General features: G+C 39.3%; 1 protein-coding gene across 1 annotated transcript in view; it reads left to right on the top strand.

Annotated features, from left to right (window-relative positions):
• The window catches only part of HHIP (hedgehog interacting protein), a 70,017-nt gene that overhangs the window by 30,476 nt on the left and 15,773 nt on the right, over positions 1 to 23,768 (top strand). The window contains exons 5-8 of the mRNA XM_035112464.2: positions 17,704 to 17,855; positions 19,353 to 19,526; positions 20,127 to 20,270; positions 22,363 to 22,484. Of these exons, the coding sequence (XP_034968355.2) occupies positions 17,704 to 17,855; positions 19,353 to 19,526; positions 20,127 to 20,270; positions 22,363 to 22,484 (592 nt within the window). The remainder of the gene's footprint in view (positions 1 to 17,703; positions 17,856 to 19,352; positions 19,527 to 20,126; positions 20,271 to 22,362; positions 22,485 to 23,768) is intronic.

Here is a 23,768-nt window from a genome sequence, read left to right on the forward strand (position 1 = left end):
TTGAAATAAATAAATAAATAAATAGATGCCAAGGAGAAGCTGAAGCTGCTTCGTCAACAGCACATGTGTAATTTGCCAGCCAAAACTCACATTTTTCCTACTTGAAAATAAATAAATTGCCATTAAACCAATATTTGCTTTTATATTTAATTTGGAAAAGTGGGTATATGATCTGGGGGATCTGGTTGCCCATTTGTTTTTGATTTAAACTAGAAGTTGTTCAGACTAAAATAAAATTCAAAAGCTGAAATGCGGGGTTTTTTTTAAAATGATACTAACCAAAAGGCCTCAGTAAGAATAGAAGGAACACAATCCACCTTTAAAATAATTTCAATCAGCAGTAAGTTCTGGGAAAAGAGGCAGCAGGGGATAGTTGCCAAATTACTCCCACCAAGCCAGCCAATCAGGAGTTGGTGAAGGAATCCAGTTAAGTATTTGTGCTTTCTGTCTGTGTTGCTGTATGTCTGATGTCCTGGACTCATTTTACGTCACAGGGGCGGTGTGGTGCCACTGCTGATAATGCCAGAGTGGAAAAATCACACAAGAAGGGACCACTGTATAGTTACATTGCAGGCTACAGTTCTGTAACCTTGGAAGTGGAACATGGCAAGTGACCATATCATTGTCTCCTTTCCAGTAGCAGATGATGTGGTGGGGTGGAGGTGCCTTCCTGACACCAGGAGGTTGCAGCTTACCTCGATGGGGACAGGGTGGTGAGTACACTGAAGTACTATCAGAATCGCTGTGTTGCCTTCACAAGTGCAGCCATGCAGCCCTATTTCCACCATCACTCTGCCCCGTCCTGAAAGCTCCACAAATGCTAGACAGTGGAAGAGTGCACCTTTGGGGATAAAGTGGCACTGTTGGAGAGTCACAGTGCCTGCTGTGGCTGTAGAGACCAATACGGGTGAGACATGTTTTATTGCAGCTGGGGTAGATGACGGCACCTGGTTTCGCAACTTATATGTGCACCATGGAGTTTCTTCTCTGTGCGCTCCTCCCAGTGGTCATTGTTCCTCTGGTCATTGCTTCCCTGGTCACTGCTGTGGATACACAACCTGTCCAGGCACTGCACTTGTTTGCAAGGGATTCCCATATGGTGGGGTTAATATTGCCAGCCTTCATGTCATGTTTGCAGACAACTTTGTAACATAGAATTGGTCTGCCAACAGACCTAGTGCCTGAAGCCAGCTCCTTGTAGAGCACATTCTTGTCATCTTCCATTCTATGTATGTGTTATTCACATTATTAAAACCATATTTTGACATATGATTAAGTGTGCCAAGCCTGCCTGTGTTATGCAGCACACAATGCACAAATGACATTTGGAAAACTAAGTATATCTGTGCCACAGACCTCTTACAAGGCGCAAACATGTTGTCAGTTGAATCCTTATGATACAAATTTCTACTGAACTTCTGCTTGAATTCTGTTCAAGATTATGGACTTCATTTCCATAACCTGTGGTCTGAACTAGGCATGACAATGAATGTGGGATCCCTGCCCCAAAAGGCAAGTCAGGCTTCCCCTCTTATGACAAGGATCGTATTGTGAGAAACATTTCTCTGGCATCCCATCCACAACCCTAGCATCAGTCAATGATGTGAACTGAGGAGAGACACATGGTTTGATTATGTTACCATAGTATGGAAGTATCCCAAGCTTGGGTATCCCAAGGTTGAATAACATTGCTTTATTGTACTGATGTTCTGAACAGGAAGCAAAGGAAGAAAGGCAAGGGCATGTTAGCTTCTCAAGAGATATCTGGGAGCCACTGCAGGAGACAGAATGCTGGACTTGATATGCCTTTGGCCTAATCCAGAGCTGCTTGTCAAGTTTTTGTTATGTTTATGAGGAGCTGGCCTACATGATGTGACAAGGTTATAAAATAATATATAAAGTAGATAAATTCAGAAAAAGAGCACTATACTTCTGTGGGAGTTTTTCTTCTTCTTCAAGTGAAGCACCAACATTCAATGATCAAATTACTTCAGACATTTCATAGTTTTTGCATCAGGGAGGTCTGTTATGACAACACAGAGGTTTATCTAATCTAGGAAGATCAGGTCCCTGAATTTACTTTCTTAGGTATTTATAATGTGCTAGCCATCATAGTGCTAAGCACAGATGTGTTTGCTTTTCCTTGTATGGGCCTTTGTACTTGATATAATCATAGGGAAATGTTTCTTCTTGATGTACATGTTGTGTACTTTGGTGGGCTTTCAGCTGGCGTGTTTTCAGCTATGCCCCACAAAAGTCACAATGGTGATGGTATGCTTTATGCTTCAACCATCTGAAGCAAATAGCAATTGCTCTAAGAAATTCCCAAGTCCTGACAAAATGAGGATACTAGTATACCGGTACTTCCTGTGACATATATATTGTGCAAGAGATACAAGGGGCACTGAAGTCATCAATAATATCAAAATATGTGCAGTTTTCATGGCAAATCTGGAAAAAGGTGGAGGAAAACCTAGGAAAGGGATGAAGACCAAACCCTGGTCATACTAAACGTGGTCCAGATGGCCTATTATAACCCAGTGTGTGTCACGCAGGAATTGTTTCAGGCATTTGTTCCATATAGTTGTAATCACTTGGAGGGGCAGAATGGGGTTGTTCACATCCCTTTCCTCCCCTTTCCCAAACCATTCATTGAAGAGATCATCTAGAAAGGATATGGTCTCCTCCTGGCTGAGAATGCTCATGATGCAGTATTCCCAACCTTTTCCAGATATCACCCCTCGAAAGAAGGCAAGATCTGGGCCTAGAAAAGGATGCAGGGGCAGAGTGCTGCCCCCTCCATGTAATTATAATTACAAAGAGGGAATACCTGAAAAGAGCTATGATGTGCTTTTTGGATGTCAGTACTAGAATGTGCAGTCAACAAAATACTTTGTACTACCATCTTGCCAGATAGAAGGAATCCCTCCTATTTATGAAATCTGACTTAACAAATGTTGTCCCATGTGGAAAGCTGATCATGTGTGAGCACTCCCCTTTCAGAACCTAGGACTTTTACCATATCACAAGTCACATTTAGGTGGCTGGTGTGATTAAAATTAGAGGTTCTGAGTGATGAGCATCTTGGTTGCTCTGTTGGTTCACCAACAGAGAAGCCCATTTCCGGTCAGTTTTAAAGCATTCCCTCACCCACTTGATCATATTGACTAGCCTTAGTTAAGTCAGAAAAAGCTATGAACCACTGCCCTGAGGTAGTCACTCATAGGATGTGGCGAGTTTTAGAATCTGTCCCAAAGCATTGTCTGGAGGCACATGATGGAGCTGTCTTGTCAAAGCAACATATTTCTGGGTGTGGGTAATGTCTGGATGGAAGACCATCTGGGGGCCAACTGATGCAGTCTTGATTTCCGTGGTGGAAGAAAGCTAGATGCAAGTGCGTTAAATATATAAAAAGAAAAAATTGGCACATGAGCTACCTTGGTCCTTTATACCATTGGTTTTCCATGTACCACTGCTAAACCTCAGGTCCTGTTTGTGGGCTTCCCATAGACATCTGGTTGGCCACCATGAGAACAGGATGCTGGACTAGATGCCTGATCCAACAAGGCTCTTATTATGTTCTCTTCATGGCACACAGTGCCATATACTTTCCATTCAACAGTGGAAGAGAGAATGGAGGATCTCTTCCTTTAGCTTGTGTGGCATCATTTGGCCTTTTGCTGCATTGGAGGAATGGAAAGCAAAGCAAAGCAGTTACATTAGCCAAATACTTTTTTAAGATGTTTGATGGAGCTAGCCACTTCCATCCTGCTTCCCAAGTATAATATTTGAGCTTCAGCTGGAGCACTGCAGCTTACATCACTGCAACTCAAGCCAGTCTACAAGACCAGATTATTTCTTCCTAAGGATGAAGATTTGTACTTCTAGGCCTGTGATGTGTACAGTGACAGGTGCTATTAGACTTTATTAAAGACTCCTTGCTACAAGGAAAATCAGTGACCTTGTTGTTAAAGGACAGCACTTAATTCTCTGAAATGCTTTTTCTTCTTTCTCCCCTGCTCATTGGTTGAGCACATGCCATGCATGCAAAAGTTCCCAGATCCATTCAGCCTGTGGCATCTCCACAATGGGCTAAGAGTCCTCTCTGAAACCCCAGAGAGCTGTTCCCAGACAGCATAGGTGCTGAGTTAAATGCACCACTAGTCTGACTCTGTATGAGGTGGCTTCCTGTATTCCTTCCTTCTTTGGCAAATATTAGAATAATAATAATAATAATAATAATAATAATAATAATAATAATAATAATAATAATGGCATAAACATGGTTTCCCTTTAGCAAATAGGATGTGAAATATGAGATACGATTTTTAACAGTGTGTGCATGTGAAGCATTTTTCAGGATACAGCCATAATCTTCTGAACCTCCCTGTCTAATTTCAGATAGTGTTTAGGCACACAGACTAAACCTTGGACACTTTTAAAGGACTGGTAAGGAAAAAAATCTTTTAGATGTGTTCAAATTCAGAGAAATCTAATTTGATTAGCTTCTATGTTTCTTTTTTGCCCCTAAACTTTAACTGCAATATGCATTTGGAGAGACGGTTAGTGTTGCTACAATCATTCTTTAGCATCTGTTTTCTCATAAACTTAAGCTCTTTAAAGTGTATGTAAACAAGCCTTAAACTTCAAATACAAGCCACCCAAGAGATTACACAAAATAATAAAAGATTGTTAACAAACTTACTATGGAAGAGCACAAAATTATGCCCAGTAGACAAACATATTCAAGGACCAGGTCAAATGTCTGGAAAAAGGGGAATAGACAGACTTCTGCCTGCAGCATTAACCTTTTGTTACAAAGCAGTCCACTCATGCAACTTCTTTTCATGGTGAATAAGTCCTCTCTCTCTCTCTCTCTCTCTCTATATATATATATATATATATAGTGAATACTTAAGATTTTCCATGGTTTGTGTAGCAAAGGCAAGCCATATTTTCTATTTGGATAAAGAGTGCAGGATTTGGTCCCAGTGTTCAACAGGCCCCATAAAAATTTATAATTCCTGCATTTAAGCAGATAACTTAAGTAGATAACTATTACATCCTAACTTATTAGCACCAAGTCAGAGTTTTCTCTCTGAGTCTAGTAAAGGATAGACTAGACCTACTGGACTTATCAGAACTATGGCACCATTTGAAAGCTCATACCATAAGCATATTCATGAATTCCCCAGATAATTTAGCTCAAAGTTGTCCATGGTCCTCCAAATTCATAATTGCTGGTTTTTCTATTGCTTCTATTGCCCAAGACTTGCAGAGTCCTCTGTGACTTCAAAAAAACTAAAGCAGTGGCAATCAAAGGCTATGACAGCTGGGATCTTCAAAAGGCCCTTTGATGTCACAGAGAACCTTGAAGGCCTTCCTGACTTACCTGCAAGAGTATCAGAAGCCCACTGTGACATCAGAGCAGATCATCAACCCAAGGCATTAAGTGAGTCAGAACAAGAAAAGAATAAAGAAATGGTAGCAAAGAGATTCAGAATAACACTGAGCCAAACTGTAACTTAGCACAAGCAAGCAAATGTGTGGGTTCATGGAGTGAAAATCATGGTTGCAGTCCGCCCTCAGTCCTGTTATTGCCTCCCAACCTGGAGCTAAGCCACGGTTGGGCTTAGCGTTTGTTGGGATATTCCATTCCACCTTAAGGAGCAGACGTGTGAGATTGCTACATGTCACATGTCTGTTTACGCTCCACCACACCTTCTGTTCGTACAGTGCACTGCTAATTTAGTGTGCTCAGACTTCTGAAGTCTGAGTCGCTGGCTATGTTGCTCCAGAGATCGGGGGATCATCCATCAGCTGGCATCTCGACCCCCTCTGAACCTGGGCTCGCGGTTTTTCTCCTCCAAGAGCAAACCTTTATTACAGCTTTTGGTTTGTCTGGAGCTACAGCAGTACTGGGGGATGAGTGCTGCAACTGCAATCTTCATTCTAGGAACCCACACATTTGCTCATTCACCCATATTTGGTAAAAATGTTGGCCAGTACATTTATTCTTCACAAACAGCTAAGGGAGCAATAAAAGCAGCAAGTGTTCCATGTTCCATAACTAGAATGGCCCCATTCAATGAATGGGCATTAGACTGTGGCCATAACACTTGTTCAAACTGTATTTTCTTCCACATTTTGTTAGTTTTATAGTTTGGCCATACTGTACATGTGACAGAAAAGACTCCTGGTATTCCAGATTCACTGTATGGCCCTTTCAGCTGCTACACCATGCACAACCATATGTAAATATCGGTTCTTTTAAATAAAATGTCCTTCATGTGTGAATAATTTGGAAATATGCGCAGGAATACAGCTAAATGAATTTGCAATGTAGAGCCTAAACATTCAGTAATATCACCTGAATGGAGTAACATTTACAGTCATCTAAACTAAATTCTACTTCATATATTGCAACAATTCCAATTTTATTTATCCATGTATTGCATTTCTCATTTATTCATTAACTATGAAGAAACCTATAGACCTCCTTCTGATTTATTTGTTTAGTCTTCTCTTTGTTTAAAAAAAAAGGGGGGGATGGCTATTCATAGAAAAGAGAAAGAATTATTTGATTAGCAACTGGGATCTATTGTGCATATAGCAAAGCTCTGGTTCCCATCAGAAAAATAGTTCTTGAATTCCACAACCAATTCTGAAAACAGGTTCCATACTGCTTTTTGCAAAGAATTTACATTTCCAGTAAGCAGCCTGAGAAGCAGTTTAAAACTGGTGAAGTCTCTGTTAGATAGTAGTACTCCTTGAAGAGTGTAACAAAGCTGGACAGCTTGTGTTTCCCAGTATCTGAACTTTACCAAGTTCGTTGAATAAGCATTTGCTGCCCCACACCTGCCACTTACCTCTTCAGCCTCTCTTCTTGAGTGCTTTTCAGCCATCTGAGGCCATGTCTGTTATTGGACTTTGGCCTATTATTTATTATTTCTAACTCCCACTTCACCAAATGGTTCCAGGGCAGGGTACCTACAATGTAAAAGTAACAATCAAGCTTAAGAGTAAAGCTTGTTGGTGAATATATATATATATATATATATATATATATATATATATATATATATATATGTAGGAAAATTTCTGGATGTGAAGATTCAAGTTTGGGGCATTAACCATTTCAGTACATGGTCAGTTGTGAATTTGCTGTGTGTCCTGGGCTAATACTTGTATAAATCAACCCTAAGTTGCTTGTTAATATGGGGGAGGCGGTGTTCTTCCACTAGTCTTATCCACTAAATTGTTTTCCTTCTGGGGATATGTGCAGCAAAAAAACGTATTGCTCTTAAGCTAGTTCTGGAAGACTCAGGGAAAGAAATTGCTCTTAACAAAAATCATGTCCGATTCAGGAAATGTGTGGTTCAGCCACTTGGTAGCAATGACCATAATGTAATTAAACTTGGCATCCTCCCATGGGGATCATAACATAAACCAATAATTTCACAGGAAACTTCATTTTTTTAATAACACGGAAACCAAAAATAGCCTAAAGGGGAAAGTTAGGAAATTAAAATCTATATGATCAGAACAGAGGCTGCTTAAAGATACCCACTTAAGTATGAACATTTCTGGAATGTGAATAAAATAAAAAGATGTTACAGCAAGGTGGGTGAGATTATTAAGACCCAAAACATTGTATCTGGAAAACCATTTTAATTCATAATTAGGCTGTAAACCTACAGTAAAACAAAACAACAATATCATACTGTCATTGAACTAGCTTGAAATGTCAAAAGTATAATTAAATACTTGAGGATTTTAAGAAAGGGAAAGGGTCAAATAACTAACGATTGGTATAATGACTAGAGCACAGTCATTATACATTATACATGCTAGAACACAGCAAGCTGAGGTACATATTCACAACCCATGGGGTGTAGTTAGGGTTAAGAGCATAAGAATAGCCTACTGGAACAGGCCAATGGCCGATCTAACCCAGCAACCTGTTCTCACGGTGACCAGCCAGATGCTGATGTGAAACCAGCAAGCAGAACATGAGCAACTGGTATTCAGAAGCATTATTGCCTCTAGCTGTGGAGGTAGAGCATTACCATCATGTCTAGTAGCCATTGATAGCCCTTTCCTCCATGAATTTGTCTAATCCTTTTTTAAAAGCCATCCAAGTTGATGCCATCACTGCCTCCTGGGGCAGCAAGTTCCATAGTTTGGCTATGCACTGCATGAAGAAGTATTTTATCGGTCCTGAATATTACAACATTAAGGTTGTAAGGTTAAGCTACCAACATGAGTTTGACCAAACTGCGGGAGGCAGTGGAAGACAGAAGTGCCTGGCGTGCACTGGTCACGAAGAGTCGGACACAACTAAACGACGAAACAACAACAAAGTGAGAACTAGTGTGGTATGCTTAGCTAGAGTGCTAACTTTGACAGTGGGAAACTCAGGTTCAAATCAACCATAGGGCTAAGCCAAATAATAGTATTAATAGTAATAATACGTAGCAGTAGTAGCAGTAATGCTGAAAACCTCAAGAAATCTTCACTATGGCTGGATGCAGTCCATCAACACAGATGAACATTTGGTTAATCTTTATGTTTAAGTTTCCCTTATTCTGAGTATGTAATAGTTTTGAGTGGTCATACAGTTTCCTTCAGGCATCAGACTTCTAAACAATGCCATTCTTTTATTATTTCATTTATTGGATTTGCCAAAGTGCCAATGCGACAGACGTCCAGAGATGTTAACATGAAATGAAACCAATGTTACAATTAACCTCATTTAATTAATGGTGTTATAAAGTTCACTGACCTCTTTAAGGAAAAAAAAAACAGTGAAAAACACTGGTGCTTGTTTGAAGGAGACTAACCCTCACAAGGCAAGGAATCCATTCTTGAGTTTACTGGAGTGGATTTCTCCTCCATCCCTAGTGAAGACTTCCCAACTGTTATCAGATTTCAGCCATTTAACCATTCATTATGCCCATATACTGTACATATGACTTAATGAAGATCAGGGCAGCATGTAGATAAATCATAAGGGACTGAAGAAAAACTTTGGTTTTTCTGGCAAATGAAATGGTTTAATATAATAAATAAAAACATTAAACAGTATATGGGAGGCGTTACTGCTTTTGTTTGTTCCTGTGCTATGTATTTTTGTGTTTTTATATCACTGCCCTGTGACCCTCAAATGAATGGCAGTATGGAAATTTAATAAATAACATAAATAAATTGTTTGCTTCAATCATTATGGCATACATTAGATTTTCTATAATCTTCAAGTGCTGTTATATCTAAAGGTGCCCTTCTGCATGTGGAAAGTACTGGTATGTTCCAGACATAGATGCAGTGCTTCCCACTGTGTGAAACAAATTAAATGAATCTCAAAGGATATTCTTATGCTTGTGTAATCTCTTGCATCAGTGGAAATGTGAGTACTATTATAGAACCTGCCAATTAGAACACTGTATAAACCTTTTGTCACATACTTGTGGAACTGCACTAATTTTCTTTCCACTCGTCGTTCTTTGGAGCCAGCTCAGTCCCCCCCCCCCCCGCCTTGGTCTATCAGTTTTAAGAACATAAGAAATGTAAAGGAGTATTTCTGCAGTTATAAAGAGAGGAAGTTATTATATTGCTTTTTAACGAATGCTTAGGCAGTTTCAGACATGGTCCCCTGGTTACAATTAAGTTAGTTGTTCATATATATATATTACCTACTATTTTAAAAAGTAGTTATTGTTGTTTGTATTTATAGAAACTGTTATTCCCCTTCCTTTCCCCTTTATTAAAATTTAAGTTATTTTCCAAGTTTAGTACTTTGTAACATGTTTGCCTTGTGGTCAAGCAAAATTGCTGTTCTTGTTAATCCTGCCCACTTCCGAGAGGATCTTCCAGTATAGGATATGATTCCTGCCCCTCAAATTTATCCTCACAACAAGCCTAGGTTAAGCTAAGTGATGCTAACTGGCCTCAAGTATTGTAAGCACTGGGGCCAAGCAGGGATTTGAACCAGGGTCTTCCCAAGCTAAGTCAGGCAGTATAACCACTTCATCACATAAGCCCTCTGTAATAGCCAAAATATCTGAATGGGAACTGGCCATATTTGACTTGAAAAATGGATCTGTCTGTCCTGAAGGACCCATCTCTGGCCACCATACCTTTGATGTTTGTCCCAGCTTATTGGTCTTCTGCTCTCACTGTCCACTCCAAACTACTGCCACGCCCACCTCCTCTGACCTCCTCTGTGGTCTAATCTTCATCAGGTCTGACAAATGTTCTGTTCACTTGGGGAGAGCAGATCATACTAAGTCAATATTTATTTAGGGTGATGTGGTGACTGTCTCCAAGTGCCATATCTTCTCACAGATAGCCTGGCTAAACACTAGCTCTTGTCACTCTTGTCTCTTGGATAGTGCATGGGAAGGCAATGCACTTTTTCTCCTGGGCATTATTCAGTGGGTTTTTTCTGGGGGGATGCATGGGTACACATACCCCTAAACATTTTTGTGAATCTTTGTACTTTTGTCCATTTACTATATTTATTTCCCCCGATTTGAACTATAAAATGGTGGTTTTCTTGAGTCAAAATGAGAGTACCTCTAAACTTTTTTAAAAAGAAAAAAAGCACTGGCATTATTAGTAAAGAGAATCACTGGATCTGCTTTATAGCTGAAATTGAAGAAGGCTTCCTAGTCATCGCATTCAGAAGCACCCAGGCAAATGTTGGTGCTGATATAAACTGGTGTTGCATTCTGCCTCCCATTTAAAAAAAAAACCTGAACCACAAGCAAATTCCTCATTCACATGTATATTTTAATCATACTAATGAAACTTTTGAGAACCTTTCCAGACACTCATTTTCTTCTGGGCAGACATCATGGATTCCCACAGATTATGGTATATTAGTTTTGCTCACATTGAATTATTGTTGTCCAGCATTCACCACACACTGGCATTAAACTCTGAATGAAAACACATGAATGGACATTCCCTGGGGAACCGGGCATCATCCTACAATGTTACTTGAAATGACCAAGGTTTTCTGGAAACAGATGTTTATGAATGGACATCATAAACGTTGCATACTGATTTTTTAGTACAGATTGAACAATTCTGCAAAAATCAGGCTCTTTGACTTTTCTCAAAAAACAATCATGACTTCTTCTCTATCAGACTCTAAAAGATAATATAAAAAACTGTACGCCACAGCATACCTCCAATAAGCTTGGTTACATCAGTATTTAGCAGTTAGGCCCATAATTGTGATCAAGCAATGTGTATGGGAATTTTTTTGTTTAGAGATGATGAATTTCCTAGGAAATGAGCTTTATTCATATTATCTGGACTCTGTTTTCTTTATGTAGCTATGGATTACTTTAACACAGGATGGAGTCCTTAATTTGTAACACATGATTAAGTTTTTATAAATTGCTAAATTGTATCTGTATCATTCCTGGTCTGGTGTGTGTACTTATGTTTTAACAAAGATGGCTTAACATAAGACAGATTTTTGTTAATGGAATCCATTCCACCCAGAAGGTGTTCTTTACAACAAACAGGAAACACTGCTATATATAACACAAGGTCTGAGCAATGGAAAGATACATTGATGATGTCACTTATTATAAATATTATTTGTACCTGCTAGTTTATTTCAGGGGAAATTAGGAGAGTGACATCATAATGGTGGCTGACTTTTATTAATGCTCGCTCTCCCTTGCTCTCATTCATTCCTAGACTGTAAATTGTTATAAAGCAAAGAAGCAGCCTTAAAAAAATCTGTCCCTCTTATCTTTGTTGTGAATATTATTTATACAAAACATACAGTTGATACCGCTAGCTCTGTTATACTAGCCATTAGCTTTCATGTAACTCAATTTTGATATACAGTTAAATGATTTGTCATGGAAAGCAGGATGTGATCTAAGCCAAGGGACAAAAGAGATGTGCTGTTGGAGATGAATGAAGTCTCTTGACATTTAGGGGGTGAGGATTGGTGGGTTGTTGTTTTCTTACTGAATTACAACTTGGGAGGCAGCAAGTTGGAGTTTTGACAGCTTGCCCAAGAAGCCCCTGCCCCCTCCCCATGGATCCAGCCTATGTGGTTCTGCCCTGTCCTTCCCAGTCCTTTCTTCATAGCTGCATGTGTAAGAAGTAGATATGCAGAAGGGCAGACCATGGATATTGTTTTTGCTGGGCTGGTGCAACTAATTTCAGTTATTCTATTTTTCCCCACTCTCGACTTTACATTTAGGGCTTAAAATGAAGTAAAGATATCAATTCTCAGTTTTAAAAATTAGCATATAAGCAGACTGGCATTTCCTCAGCATTAACTAAAATTTGATCATTATGAACCATTTGCCTGTCCATTAAAAGATATGAGTTTAATAGAGCTCTAGATTATATAATTTACTATTGGCCCAGTATTCTGTATTTTGTAAAGGGGGGTCATAGGAATTGAACTTTATATGTTATTCTAGTAACTTATACCTTTAAATTGTTGATATGAACATTGTATAAATAGAAATTTTATAAATCTCTTTAAAATGTGTCTTTTTTAAAAAAAAGTATGACCTTTAAGTCACATCAATCTGTTACATAACTCGGCAAGGGAAGTCACATGGTCGTAACCTCATATTTCCTTAAATTTATGATTGTTTCTTGGTGGTCCAAAACACATTTTTAAAAGTTCCCTTTCATAGTAGTAATCTTACTAAATTGTTTAATGTTTGCTCTAATAAAGGTCAGCACAAGTTCTTATTTAGATTTACAATGGGAAATATAAAATCTCAGATACCAATGAAACCTCAAGCAATGAAGTCAGGGATTTCCAGTGTTATGTTTCATTCTAATGATGCGAAGATAATGCCTTTAGCTGCATGACCACTATATTAGCTACAGACCATAAAATAATCTTTATGGAAACAAGGAGTCGGAAATCACGTATTCCTTACTCCAGCCAAGCATTCTCATCATTAGTAATATTTGGTTGGTAAAATCCCCCAACCATTTCAGTATCTCCTTCCTTCCTTCCTTCTTTCCTGCATCAAAATATGAGGGTGTGTAACAACAGGAAAGTAATCATTGTGGTATGTTTTCCTGCTCTTGGATCATAGAAATATATAGAACTGCCTGATGCTAGGACCGGTGATACCCAGAAAAACACTCTGGGTTGTACAAAACATGATATGACACTTCTGCTGTAGGAGATTTTACAGGTGTTTCAGGCAGATGAAGTGTAGAGTAGATGAAGGCATCTGGGTGTGCTGCTGCAGATGCACCAGGATGTTTCTTCTCTCTGTGGTTGTTTCTCTTCTGCTCACTACTATGGATATACAACCTGTCTTGTCTGTCTCCAGGCACTGCGGTCATCTGCAAGGGTGATGACCCCACACGGCAGGGTTGAGGTTGCCACAAATAGGTTTATTGAAAATATGGGCCGAGTGGATCCATACAAGTGGTAAAAATGGACCATATGATGGGTTTACAATGGCCAGGATGCAAAGTTTTGTATGCGATTTCCAAGCATGCGTCAAAGATTTTTCAGTTCTCTCCCCGCCCATTTCTAACAGCATCCCCCTTTGCCCCTAAAACTCTCTCCCCAAATTGGGACAGGGAACCCTCTGGAGTAGCATTCCACAAGGCATTATGCACAAAAGTATATTGTGCATCCATCCAGGTTGCTCTTATCCCAGACTTGCAACTCAACCTGCATTTTTCATGCTGCAGCAATGTGTGCCAAAAGACATGGCAGCTTCAACTTTTTATGGGCCATAGTGACTTCCAGCTTCCTTCCTTCCTTCCTTCATTTTATATAAGAGTGTTTATATACAGCCATCTCATAAAATATCAGGGCAGTGTACATCAATTTAAAAACATTAAATAAAAATTAAAAGCAGTACAAAACAATTCTTAATATGACTAGCTACTCAAGAAAATTTCAAACAGCTACATAAGCCTGTCTTCAAGGTTCACTTGGATGCCAAAAGTGAGGTTGTCTGCTGAATCTCTGCTGGAAGTGTGTCTCACAGCATGGGACTGGCGACACTAAGTGGCTGATTTCTGGCTAAGGTCACTTGGGCGTCTGTAACACAGGGGATAACTATCAGTGCTCCTCCGGATGATCTCACTTGGTTATGTAAACAGTGGCTCCCTGGGTGAATCACAGCACACTGAGCTTCTTCCACCTGATCACAACCACTTGAAAAGCAACTTTGCTGCAAAGTGTCAACAACCAATTCCTCTTGAATTTGTTGTGAAGAAGCATGCTTGATGTGGGCCCAAAAGGTCACATTCATAGAATAGATGTTTATCCGTTGCATAGCAAATATACTGTAGTTTGAATTTTGAGTTGGGAACATGATGAAGCAATTGCAGCTTAAATATTCTCAACATAGCTATTTTAATTATGCATTGGCTGTTGAGAACACGCAGACTGCATTCATAGCAGGTGGCTATTTTCACTATAGAAAAGTTAAGCTATAAACATTCACCTGGGTATTGGCAGTATTTTTTTTCTATTTTTTCAAACAGTGTTATGAAAAGCTAAAGTCAAACCTCATACCGAAACAAGGAGGAGACCTTGAAGGGATGGCAAACTATTGACCTATTTCACTCCTAAACTGTGATTATAATTTTTTTACAAACATATTAGCTAACAGGTTGAAAGAAACTATAAAAGGTATTATCCATCCAAACCAGTCAGGTTTTCTTCCAGGGAGACAGATCTCTAATAATACAAGGAACATTACAGACCTAATAGAATACCTAGAAGTGAACAACGATAAAAAGGCTGCGCTCCTACTCATCGACGCTGAAAAGGCGTTCGATAACGTTTCCTGGAAATATTTGAAAAAGCAATGGGAAATGATGGAGCTGGGGACACAGTTTAGGAGAGGAATGGAGGCCATATATGATCGGCAAACAGCAAGGCTCCTGATTAATGGTAATCTAACTGATGAAATCAAAACCGTTATGATCAAATGGGCGCAGGACTGCAGACACAATATAACAATGGAACAATGGGAACAACTGTGGACAAAAGATATAAAGTTCACGGCATGCTACTCATTGAGGGAACATAGTATGAAAATGTTATACAGGTGGCACCTCTCTCCACAAAAACTAGCAAAAATGTATAAAGGGAGAAACCCAGAATGTTGGAGGTGTAAAAAAGAGCTTGGGTCGTATTTTCATATTTGGTGGACGTGCGATCTGATTAAAACCTATTGGAATGAAATATACAATGAAATTAAAAAAATATTCAGGATAACATTTAAGAAAAAACCCAAAATATTCCTCTTGGGTATTCTACCTGATAATTTCAAAAAGGAAACCAGAACACTTATGATGTACAGCTTGACTGCCGCCAGAACACTGACCGCAAGGAAATGGAAAGATGAAACACCTCCAACTATCGTAGAGTGGCAAGCCCTATTGATTGAATATTTACAATTAGCGAAATTAACGGGGTGGGTGCGGGACATAGGTAACCAAAAAATATCAAAAGAATGGATAATCTTTAGGGAGTATTTAAAAACATATAACAACAATAACACTTTATTGGCAGAATTAGAACGATATCTGTAAAATATAAAAAAGGAAAACAGTGGGGGGGGGAATTCAAATTGATGTAAATAAACCTGCGAGAAACAACAACAAAAAGAACCAGATATAATGGAAAGGGTTGGAAGTATTGTTTATTAGTGGAATTGGAACACATTTTGAGATATTGTTTTGGCAGGTATGATTTTGGTTTGTTTTGCTTTGTATCTTATATTCTGTTAGTATATGTGAAGACTTGATGTACTTTTTTTAAAATTTTGAAATAAAAGCATTTTATTAAAAAAAGAAAAAGCTAAAGTCAAAAGGTTCTTAAATGATCAGTAGTGACTAGCTTATTAAATAGCCATCATTATCCCATGTTGCTATAACATCATTAAACCAATGTTGCTAAAACTGGGCATTAATGCATTTTAATGCAAATTAGATCTTCAAACTATAGCAGCTCTTTGTGACGCCATTCGGGGAAATTGGCGGGGCTGGAGAATGAAATGCATGTATTGTATAAACATAATGTGCAAATATGAGTTCAAATGGAATACACGGCAGTGACCTCAGATATTAGGTTCAGAGTAATCACAGTTCAGATAACTGGTGTTCCATTATACTTTGTGTAAGGATACTGAAATCAACATATCATGGCAACTTGGCAGCAGCTGCGAATTGTTTTTGTTTATGAACTTAGAAAGAGGATGGATGGTTTACTAAACCTTTCATCCTAGATGCTGCTAATTGAATGAGCACTTATGAGGCCATTGAAAGTGCAATGTAATTAACTGTTGCTGGGATCCAAAGAACCATACTGGGAATGCAGTGGGGACTTTCTGAAAGCAGCTCTCCACGTTACTAAAAAAAAAAACTAGCAACCAAAACCCAGTGGAAGTCCAACAATGGTCTCTGATGGTGGCCTCTAATTTAACATAAGGAGGGGGAAATCAGAGGAGGAAACAAGGGGTTCCATGGCCCACTGGTACTTGCAAGAAGGGCTTGCATGTTCCTAATGGGTTTTCTTGATCTTGACCCTTGTCTTTCATTTCAATGGGAGTTGAAGGAGCTTAACTTTGTATTAAGTTTGCATTTAAGTCCATTTTTGCACCCAGTTACATATAACAGATTGGAGTTGGTTATGCCTAAAGTAGACCCATTGAAATCAGTGGGATTTAAATTATGTCTTTATAAACTTTAGCCCCATTGATTTCAGTGAGCATATTCTATGCATAGCCAAGTCTGGATCCAACCCAAAGTTGCAGAAACTCTGAAATGTATTGATATTGCTAAGTCAGCAATAACAGAATTTCACCTCATAGGTCACAATCTCCCTCCCTTCCCCTCCCACCCCTTCCTTTTGGGTTTTTTTTTTAATGCTGCATTTTTTTGCTGGCATTTGTATTGTCACAGTACATGAAATTGATGCTAAACATATAACAGTACTAATCTGTGTGGCATACATAAATAATGAAAGAAAGATGTTTGGGCATTTTCTATTTTTTGTTTTTTGAAATAATAAAAACCTTTGCCCTATGGACCCCTGTACAGAATGATGCTTTCATGCAGTGAGAATGGAGGCTGCTTATTACCTACAGTATGCTAGCAATGATGAACAGACCACCATCGTTGTGACAAGTGATGCAGTTGCCTCCAGGGTAAAACAAAGGTTTACATATTACACAAGCAATTTAACTGTTTTCTAAACATATTGCCAAGACAGTGGGAGTTGGCACTGTGTTTTAGGGCTTGGATACTTGGATTTGAAGTGACTGCTGATTATAGACCTTTTTCCTAATTTGCCTTCTGCTTATAACAAGCAACCTAGTAATCCAGGAAAGAATTCTCTGCAGCACTTAAACTTGTCTTCATGGCTTCCCAAAGATCTCTCCATAGAAAGGAGTGAGGAGGCTTGTACACCAATAGCTACACAAAACAATTGTTCTTTTCCAACTCTCAAGGAGCAACAACCGCCCCCCCCCATTCCCCAAACCGGATGAAATGTTTTATAATCCTTTTTTGTGCCATAGTTAGAAAACGAAGAATGAAAAGAAGAAAGGAGGCAGGCAAAGATTACTCACAAGAAAGAATTTTTTTTAAGGGGGGGGTCCCTCTTAAACACAATAAAGAACATAATTAACTTCACAATTCTTTGTTTTTTCCCCCATTTGACTGCAGGGTGGAGATGAAAGAGGGCTCTTAAGCCTTGCATTCCATCCCAATTACAAAAAAAATGGAAAGCTGTATGTGTCCTATACCACCAACCAAGAACGATGGGCCATTGGGCCACATGACCATATTCTTAGGGTTGTAGAATACACCGTGTCCAGGTACGAATTTTGTAAACAGCTTCAGCAGCAAGTTCCCATATACAGTGTACTTCAGCTAAGTTGTGTCATATGTTGGGAATCTGTTAGTCCCCAAGCCCAGTTTTTCTGCTTTTGCATGCCTTGCTTTTAAACAGGTTGCCCCTCATTTACATAGGATCCATCTGGATACTGTCAGTAAACATCCATGACAGATTTCAATCAAATGCTGCTCAGGCAAGCAGCAAAGTGCAGTGCTTTGCTCTCTTCGATAAATCCTCTTTATTCTATAATGATTAAACCTGAATGAAAAGCGGCAGAGAAATATAATCAGTCAAACCAATCTTTATTCAAATGTATATCCCAAATAATTTCAAAAAAATACACATAGCAATGCACATTTTTTGTCTATGATACAAAATTCTAGTCTTTTGGAAAGATCTGACACATCACTATTTTTGGAATTAAGAAGGTTGACTATTGACTGAAGAATCTGCAACAGAGTCTGACTCCATGCAGGACAATGCTATGCTAACCTACTACTCTTCTGATCTAGCTTATTAGTGCCATTTGGGCAACAAAATTCATCTTGATGGTGGTTTCTCAAGTCTTAATATGGCTTAAACTGACCATACCCACTTCCGTTTTTCCTGGACTAGAAGGAATGAGTAATGTTAGCCTCAAACTGAGTTGGCAACCATACTACATGTGACTGACTACGGTAGTTACTGCTATGCCTCAGAATGCTCTTTAATGAGATCCCTTTGAAGAGTGGTTCAGTTGTACCTCTCTCTAACGGTCCCTTAAAATCCACTATCAATCTATGTCCTCACCACTTTCAACTGTACTAAATAACATTTGTTTATTTATTTCCATATATCCCACCCCTTTTCCAAGGACCTTGGGGTGGCATACACATTTTCCCCAAATTTATCCTCGCAGCAACCCTATTAAGAGAATAGTGACTAGTCCATGGTCATCTTATGACTGAGTCACCCCAGCCCTAGTCTAAGACTAACTCAGGGAGAAGGAACCTATGGCTGTTCATATGTTGTTGGACTCCAACTCACATTAGGCACAGGCAGCGTTGCTAGCGTTCAGCAATAACATCCAACATCTGGGGTGCCACAGGTTCCCCAACCCTTCTCTATTATACCACACTGGTTGTCTCTTAATATCAGCAACAAAAACCTGAGATACATTCAGGATGCAAAACCTTTGCCACATGGCAAGCAAAGCAAAGCAACAAAACAATACACACACAAAAACCCACACAGTGTTTGATGGCCAGTCACAGTCCACTAAGGAAACATTGGCCCCCAAGCCAATTGAGTTGAAGCTATCATGCCTCACCCATGTTTAAGAGGACCTAGGACAAAGTTTTATTTCGAAAACCATATGTCCCTGCCATTCTGAACTAATGCAAGGATGATTCTGGGGCAGAGAAGAAACATTTTAAACATAATTTTAATGGAAATATATTATTGAGATTAATTCCGCAATCCTTTTTCTGTGCTACAGGAAAAATCCACATCAGGTTGATGTGAGAACAGCAAAAGGTTTTCTAGAAGTTGCAGAGCTACACAGAAAACACCTTGGAGGACAGCTGCTGTTTGGCCCTGATGGATTTTTATACACATTCCTTGGTGATGGGATGATCACTATAGATGATATGGAGGAGATGGATGGTTTGAGGTATAATAATTACCAGTGGATAAAATCTTTCTTATTTATTGATTCTTTTTCAGCACCACACCCTCTAAATTAATTCTACCATTTAGATGTCCAATACAGATCAGTAATATGATCTTCATCATTGAAAACATGTGCCAATCCCCCTCATTCACTATATTTATACAATTCATGTGCTGATCACTTCAGTGAATGAATTAGAATAGCAAGATGCAGACCACCATAGAAGCATTAAAGCTTAATGGGGGGGGGGAATGTATTTTATCCATACTGCTCTATTTACACTGCTCCTCACTCGATGTAGCTAAGCACAAGTGCCAGTCCTCCAAAATGAAGGAACTCATTTGAGCAAATGTGTCCAGTGAAAATCGTAAGTGCATGCAGCATGTCATTTCTGTCTCCTAAAGAGGCCAAACTGAGACTTAACAAGTGGAGGCAATTTAGAGCTACGTTATCTCATAGAGTCAGCATGCTGCATTAAACCCACAGAGATTACCCTTTCGTTGGGTAAGTTCCTGTGTTTATTGCACTACTATTTAAATGAATGCTGCCAAGTAAAAATCCTTTTTAAAAATCAATTGTGTTATCTTCCAACTTTCTCAGTGATTTTACAGGTTCTGTGTTACGCCTGGATGTAGATACTGATTTCTGCCATGTGCCTTATTCCATACCACGGAGCAACCCACACTTTAACAGCACCAATCAGCCTCCTGAAATTTTTGCCCATGGACTCCACAATCCAGGCAGGTAAGTAGGTTATATTTCTTTTTCAACATGAGCATAAACTAACAAGGAGATAAACACACTTTTAAAAATTGAATATTCAGAGACAATCCTTCATCCATGCCCATAGGGAAAGGGAGTGAAAAGACAAGAAAATAATTTAACCAAAAGTGTGTGTGTGTGTGTGTGTGTGTGTGTGTGTGTATTCCTCATGAGGATGTCTATTTGGAACAAGGTCTTACAACTGTGAAAGAAGATCCATATGTTTGTTCTGAAATACTGTATTAGTATGTACATTACATTCCAGTCTACTAAACAAATACCCTGTGGTGAACTGACATTACCATAGGGAAATTAGAGTTTAAATCACTTTGCCAGCCATACATCTAAGCACAACAAGAACATGCTCTATGGGGAGCTGGCTTCAGGCACCACTCCTGTTAGAAGACCAACTCTTCACTAGAAAGGTGTCTACAAACAAGACATGAAGGCTGGCAACATCAACCCTGCTGTGTGGAAATCCCTTGCAAATGACTGCAGTGCCTGGAGACAACCAGTGAGGTTGAGTATCCACAGCAGTGACCAGAGGAGGAATGACCACTGGGAAGAGCACAGAAAGAAGAAACGCCATGCTACACCTGCATCAGCACAACTAGAGACTTTTATCTACCCCAACTGCAGCAAAACATTCTCTTCATTATTGATCTCTACAGCCATCAGGTGCTGTAACTCTCCAATGGTTTGACTTCACCCCCAAAGGCACACTCTTCCATTGTTTCCCAAGACAGGCGGATGCCAAGCATGAAGTTGTATGAATTTCTTTTGGCTTTTGCACGAATCAGAAACAAACACTCTGGTCCAGGAATTTTCAAAATGGGTTTTTGTTTCTGTCAAAGGGCTTGTTTTTCTAATTTAGTATAAATTATCCAGGTAGTCCTTAAAGAGCACAAGAAGAGCCTGCTGGATCCAACCAATGGCTTAACTAGTCCAGCATCCTGCTCTCACAATGGCCAACCAAGATGCCTGTGGGGAAACCTGCAAGCAGGATCTGAGCACAAGAGCACTCTCCCCTCCTGCAGTTCCAAGCAACTGGTATTCAGAATTTTTACTGCCTCCAACCTTGAAGGCATAGCATAGCCATCGTGACTAGTTGTCATCAGTAGCCCTCTCTGGGGATCTGTCTAATTCTCTTATAAAGCCATCTAGGTTGGTGGCCATCACTGCCTCAGTGTAACTTATGAATTGCAAATGCTTAATACTCAGACTTTAGTGAAACTAAGTGGTTAGCTACATATTACAGTATGCATGTAACAGAGGTCTGATTTAAAAGAGAAACATATTCAGGAGGGGTGAATCCAACGGCAAGAGAAGCTGCAGAAGGAGAGCCTGTGTTTCCTCTTCCAGTTTCTACGCTCCAGATCCCTTCTCCACTCAACACTAACACATGCCCCAGCTTCCAAATGCAAGTTTACCCCTTAGTTTCACCACAATCCCAGTATAAAGTATTATAGATTTCCACTCAGTAACTCAAACCAGCTGAATAATTTATATAAAATTATAAATAAGTAGTACATTGTCATGCTGCAGCAATTTCCCAGCCTGCATCAGCAATTAACTCATTCATGTTCCACAACAGTGGCTACTGCATGCATCATCAATAGCAAATCCAGCAACATGACAACAGTAGGTTATAGGCCAGCCCCAAAGTCAAAAGATTGATGCAACTACACACACACACACACACACACACACACACACACACTACTCCATCTTTCCAGCAAGAGACATTATGACAGTTCAAAGACACATTCCAGCTGGGCAAAAGCATTTAAGGAGTGCTAGAGACGAAGCCAGAATGAGTTGTGGTCTGGGGTGGGGTGGCTAAAGGATTGTCTGGAGGACCACACAGAGAGGCCCAGAGGGCCGTATTCAGCTCCCAGGCTAAGGTTTCCAAACACGCATAGTAAACAAACCTTATAAGAATGGTCATTTACATGCACTTGAGGATCAGCATGGAAAGCATGGAAAGCATTGTTTTGTATTCTGGTATAGAAGCAAAGTGGTAAAGGAGACAAGGTTTGCTGTTTCATCTCTCTTTTAACATGCTGTTGAACAGGTGTGCCGTGGATCGTCACCCAACTGATGTAAATATTAATTTAACAATACTTTGTTCAGACTCCAATGGGAAGAACAGGTCCTCAGCAAGAATCCTTCAGATAATAAAGGGGAAAGATTATGGTAAGTCCTATAATACGTACAGTATACAGTGCTGCCTCAACTTACGAATTTAATCCATTCCGAAGGCACCTTCGTAGGTCGAAAAATTCGTAAGTCGAAAAGCGCCATTGGAAACGTGATTTCCCATAGGAATGCACTGGAAACGGAAAAATTCGTAAGTCGAAGCAACCCCATCTAAAAATTCATAAGTCGAAAAAACCCTATCTAAAACCGCCACGGTTTCCGTTCGGATGTCGAGAAACTCGTAAGCGTGCGGCCATTTGCCCCATTCGTAAGTCGAAAAATTCGGTTGTCGAGTTGTTCGTAAGTCGAGGTACCACTGTATTTAAATAGCCTTCTAAGAATGTGTAGGATAGTGAGTACAGCCCTACAGGCATATCTAAAATGTTATATGTGAAAGGGAGCAAAAGGAAGATTTTTAAAATATTTTGACCATTAGACACTCCTTTCAAATTAAAGTATTTCTAGTCTCATAGTTACAGATACATTATTTTAAAAGGTTGCAGCATTATCTACAACCTAGAATAGAGTTATGAGCACTTAGGACCCGCTGAAATCAGTGGAACTTGAGAGCATGACTAGCCCTCTTCTAAATTTCAGCTTTAGCTATTGCACATATTTGTGGGTGCATATTATAAATGCCATACTAAAGAGTGATGTGGTTTGAAAAGGGATTTATTAAGCCACAGTTCCAGTGGAATTCTGGGTGATTCTAATGAAGATGAAACGAAGCAATTTTGTAATGCAAAATTATGACCACCCAGGGAAGAATGCAATTAGAGTAAAGTACTGTGGTCCCTTGCTTAAAAGAATAATTTATCAGATTGCATAATATTGTCTTACTTACCCTAAAAGTTTAACATGCAAATTCATTTTCCAAAAATTAAGAAAAAAGTAAGTGCAGTAGTCTCTAGCTTGCTAGAGTCAAGCAAACAAAAATCATGTCTGTGCCAATCATTTAAAATTATATATTTTTGGGGAAAAAGGAAGAATCTTGTGGCATCTTAATAAGTAATGAAAATGTAAGATTTTGTAGACTAGAATCCACTTCATCTGAGGCGTGAAGTGGAGAGAGAAAACAGTTGTGCAAGATGCAGTCAAATGATAATGAAATGCAAAAAGTAGACTGTGAAAATTCAATTAAAGCATGCACTAGGATTGTGCTGCATAAGATCTTATGCAGCACAGTCCTAGTGCATGCTTTAATGGACAAATGTTACTGACTAAAGAAACTGTAATGTTATTTTAGCCTAAATTCTACCTTGCTTTTTCTGGTTTGCAGCA

This window comes from Zootoca vivipara, chromosome 9, assembly GCF_963506605.1.
Source record: "Zootoca vivipara chromosome 9, rZooViv1.1, whole genome shotgun sequence".
In the NCBI taxonomy this organism is placed as follows: Eukaryota; Metazoa; Chordata; class Lepidosauria; order Squamata; family Lacertidae; genus Zootoca; species Zootoca vivipara.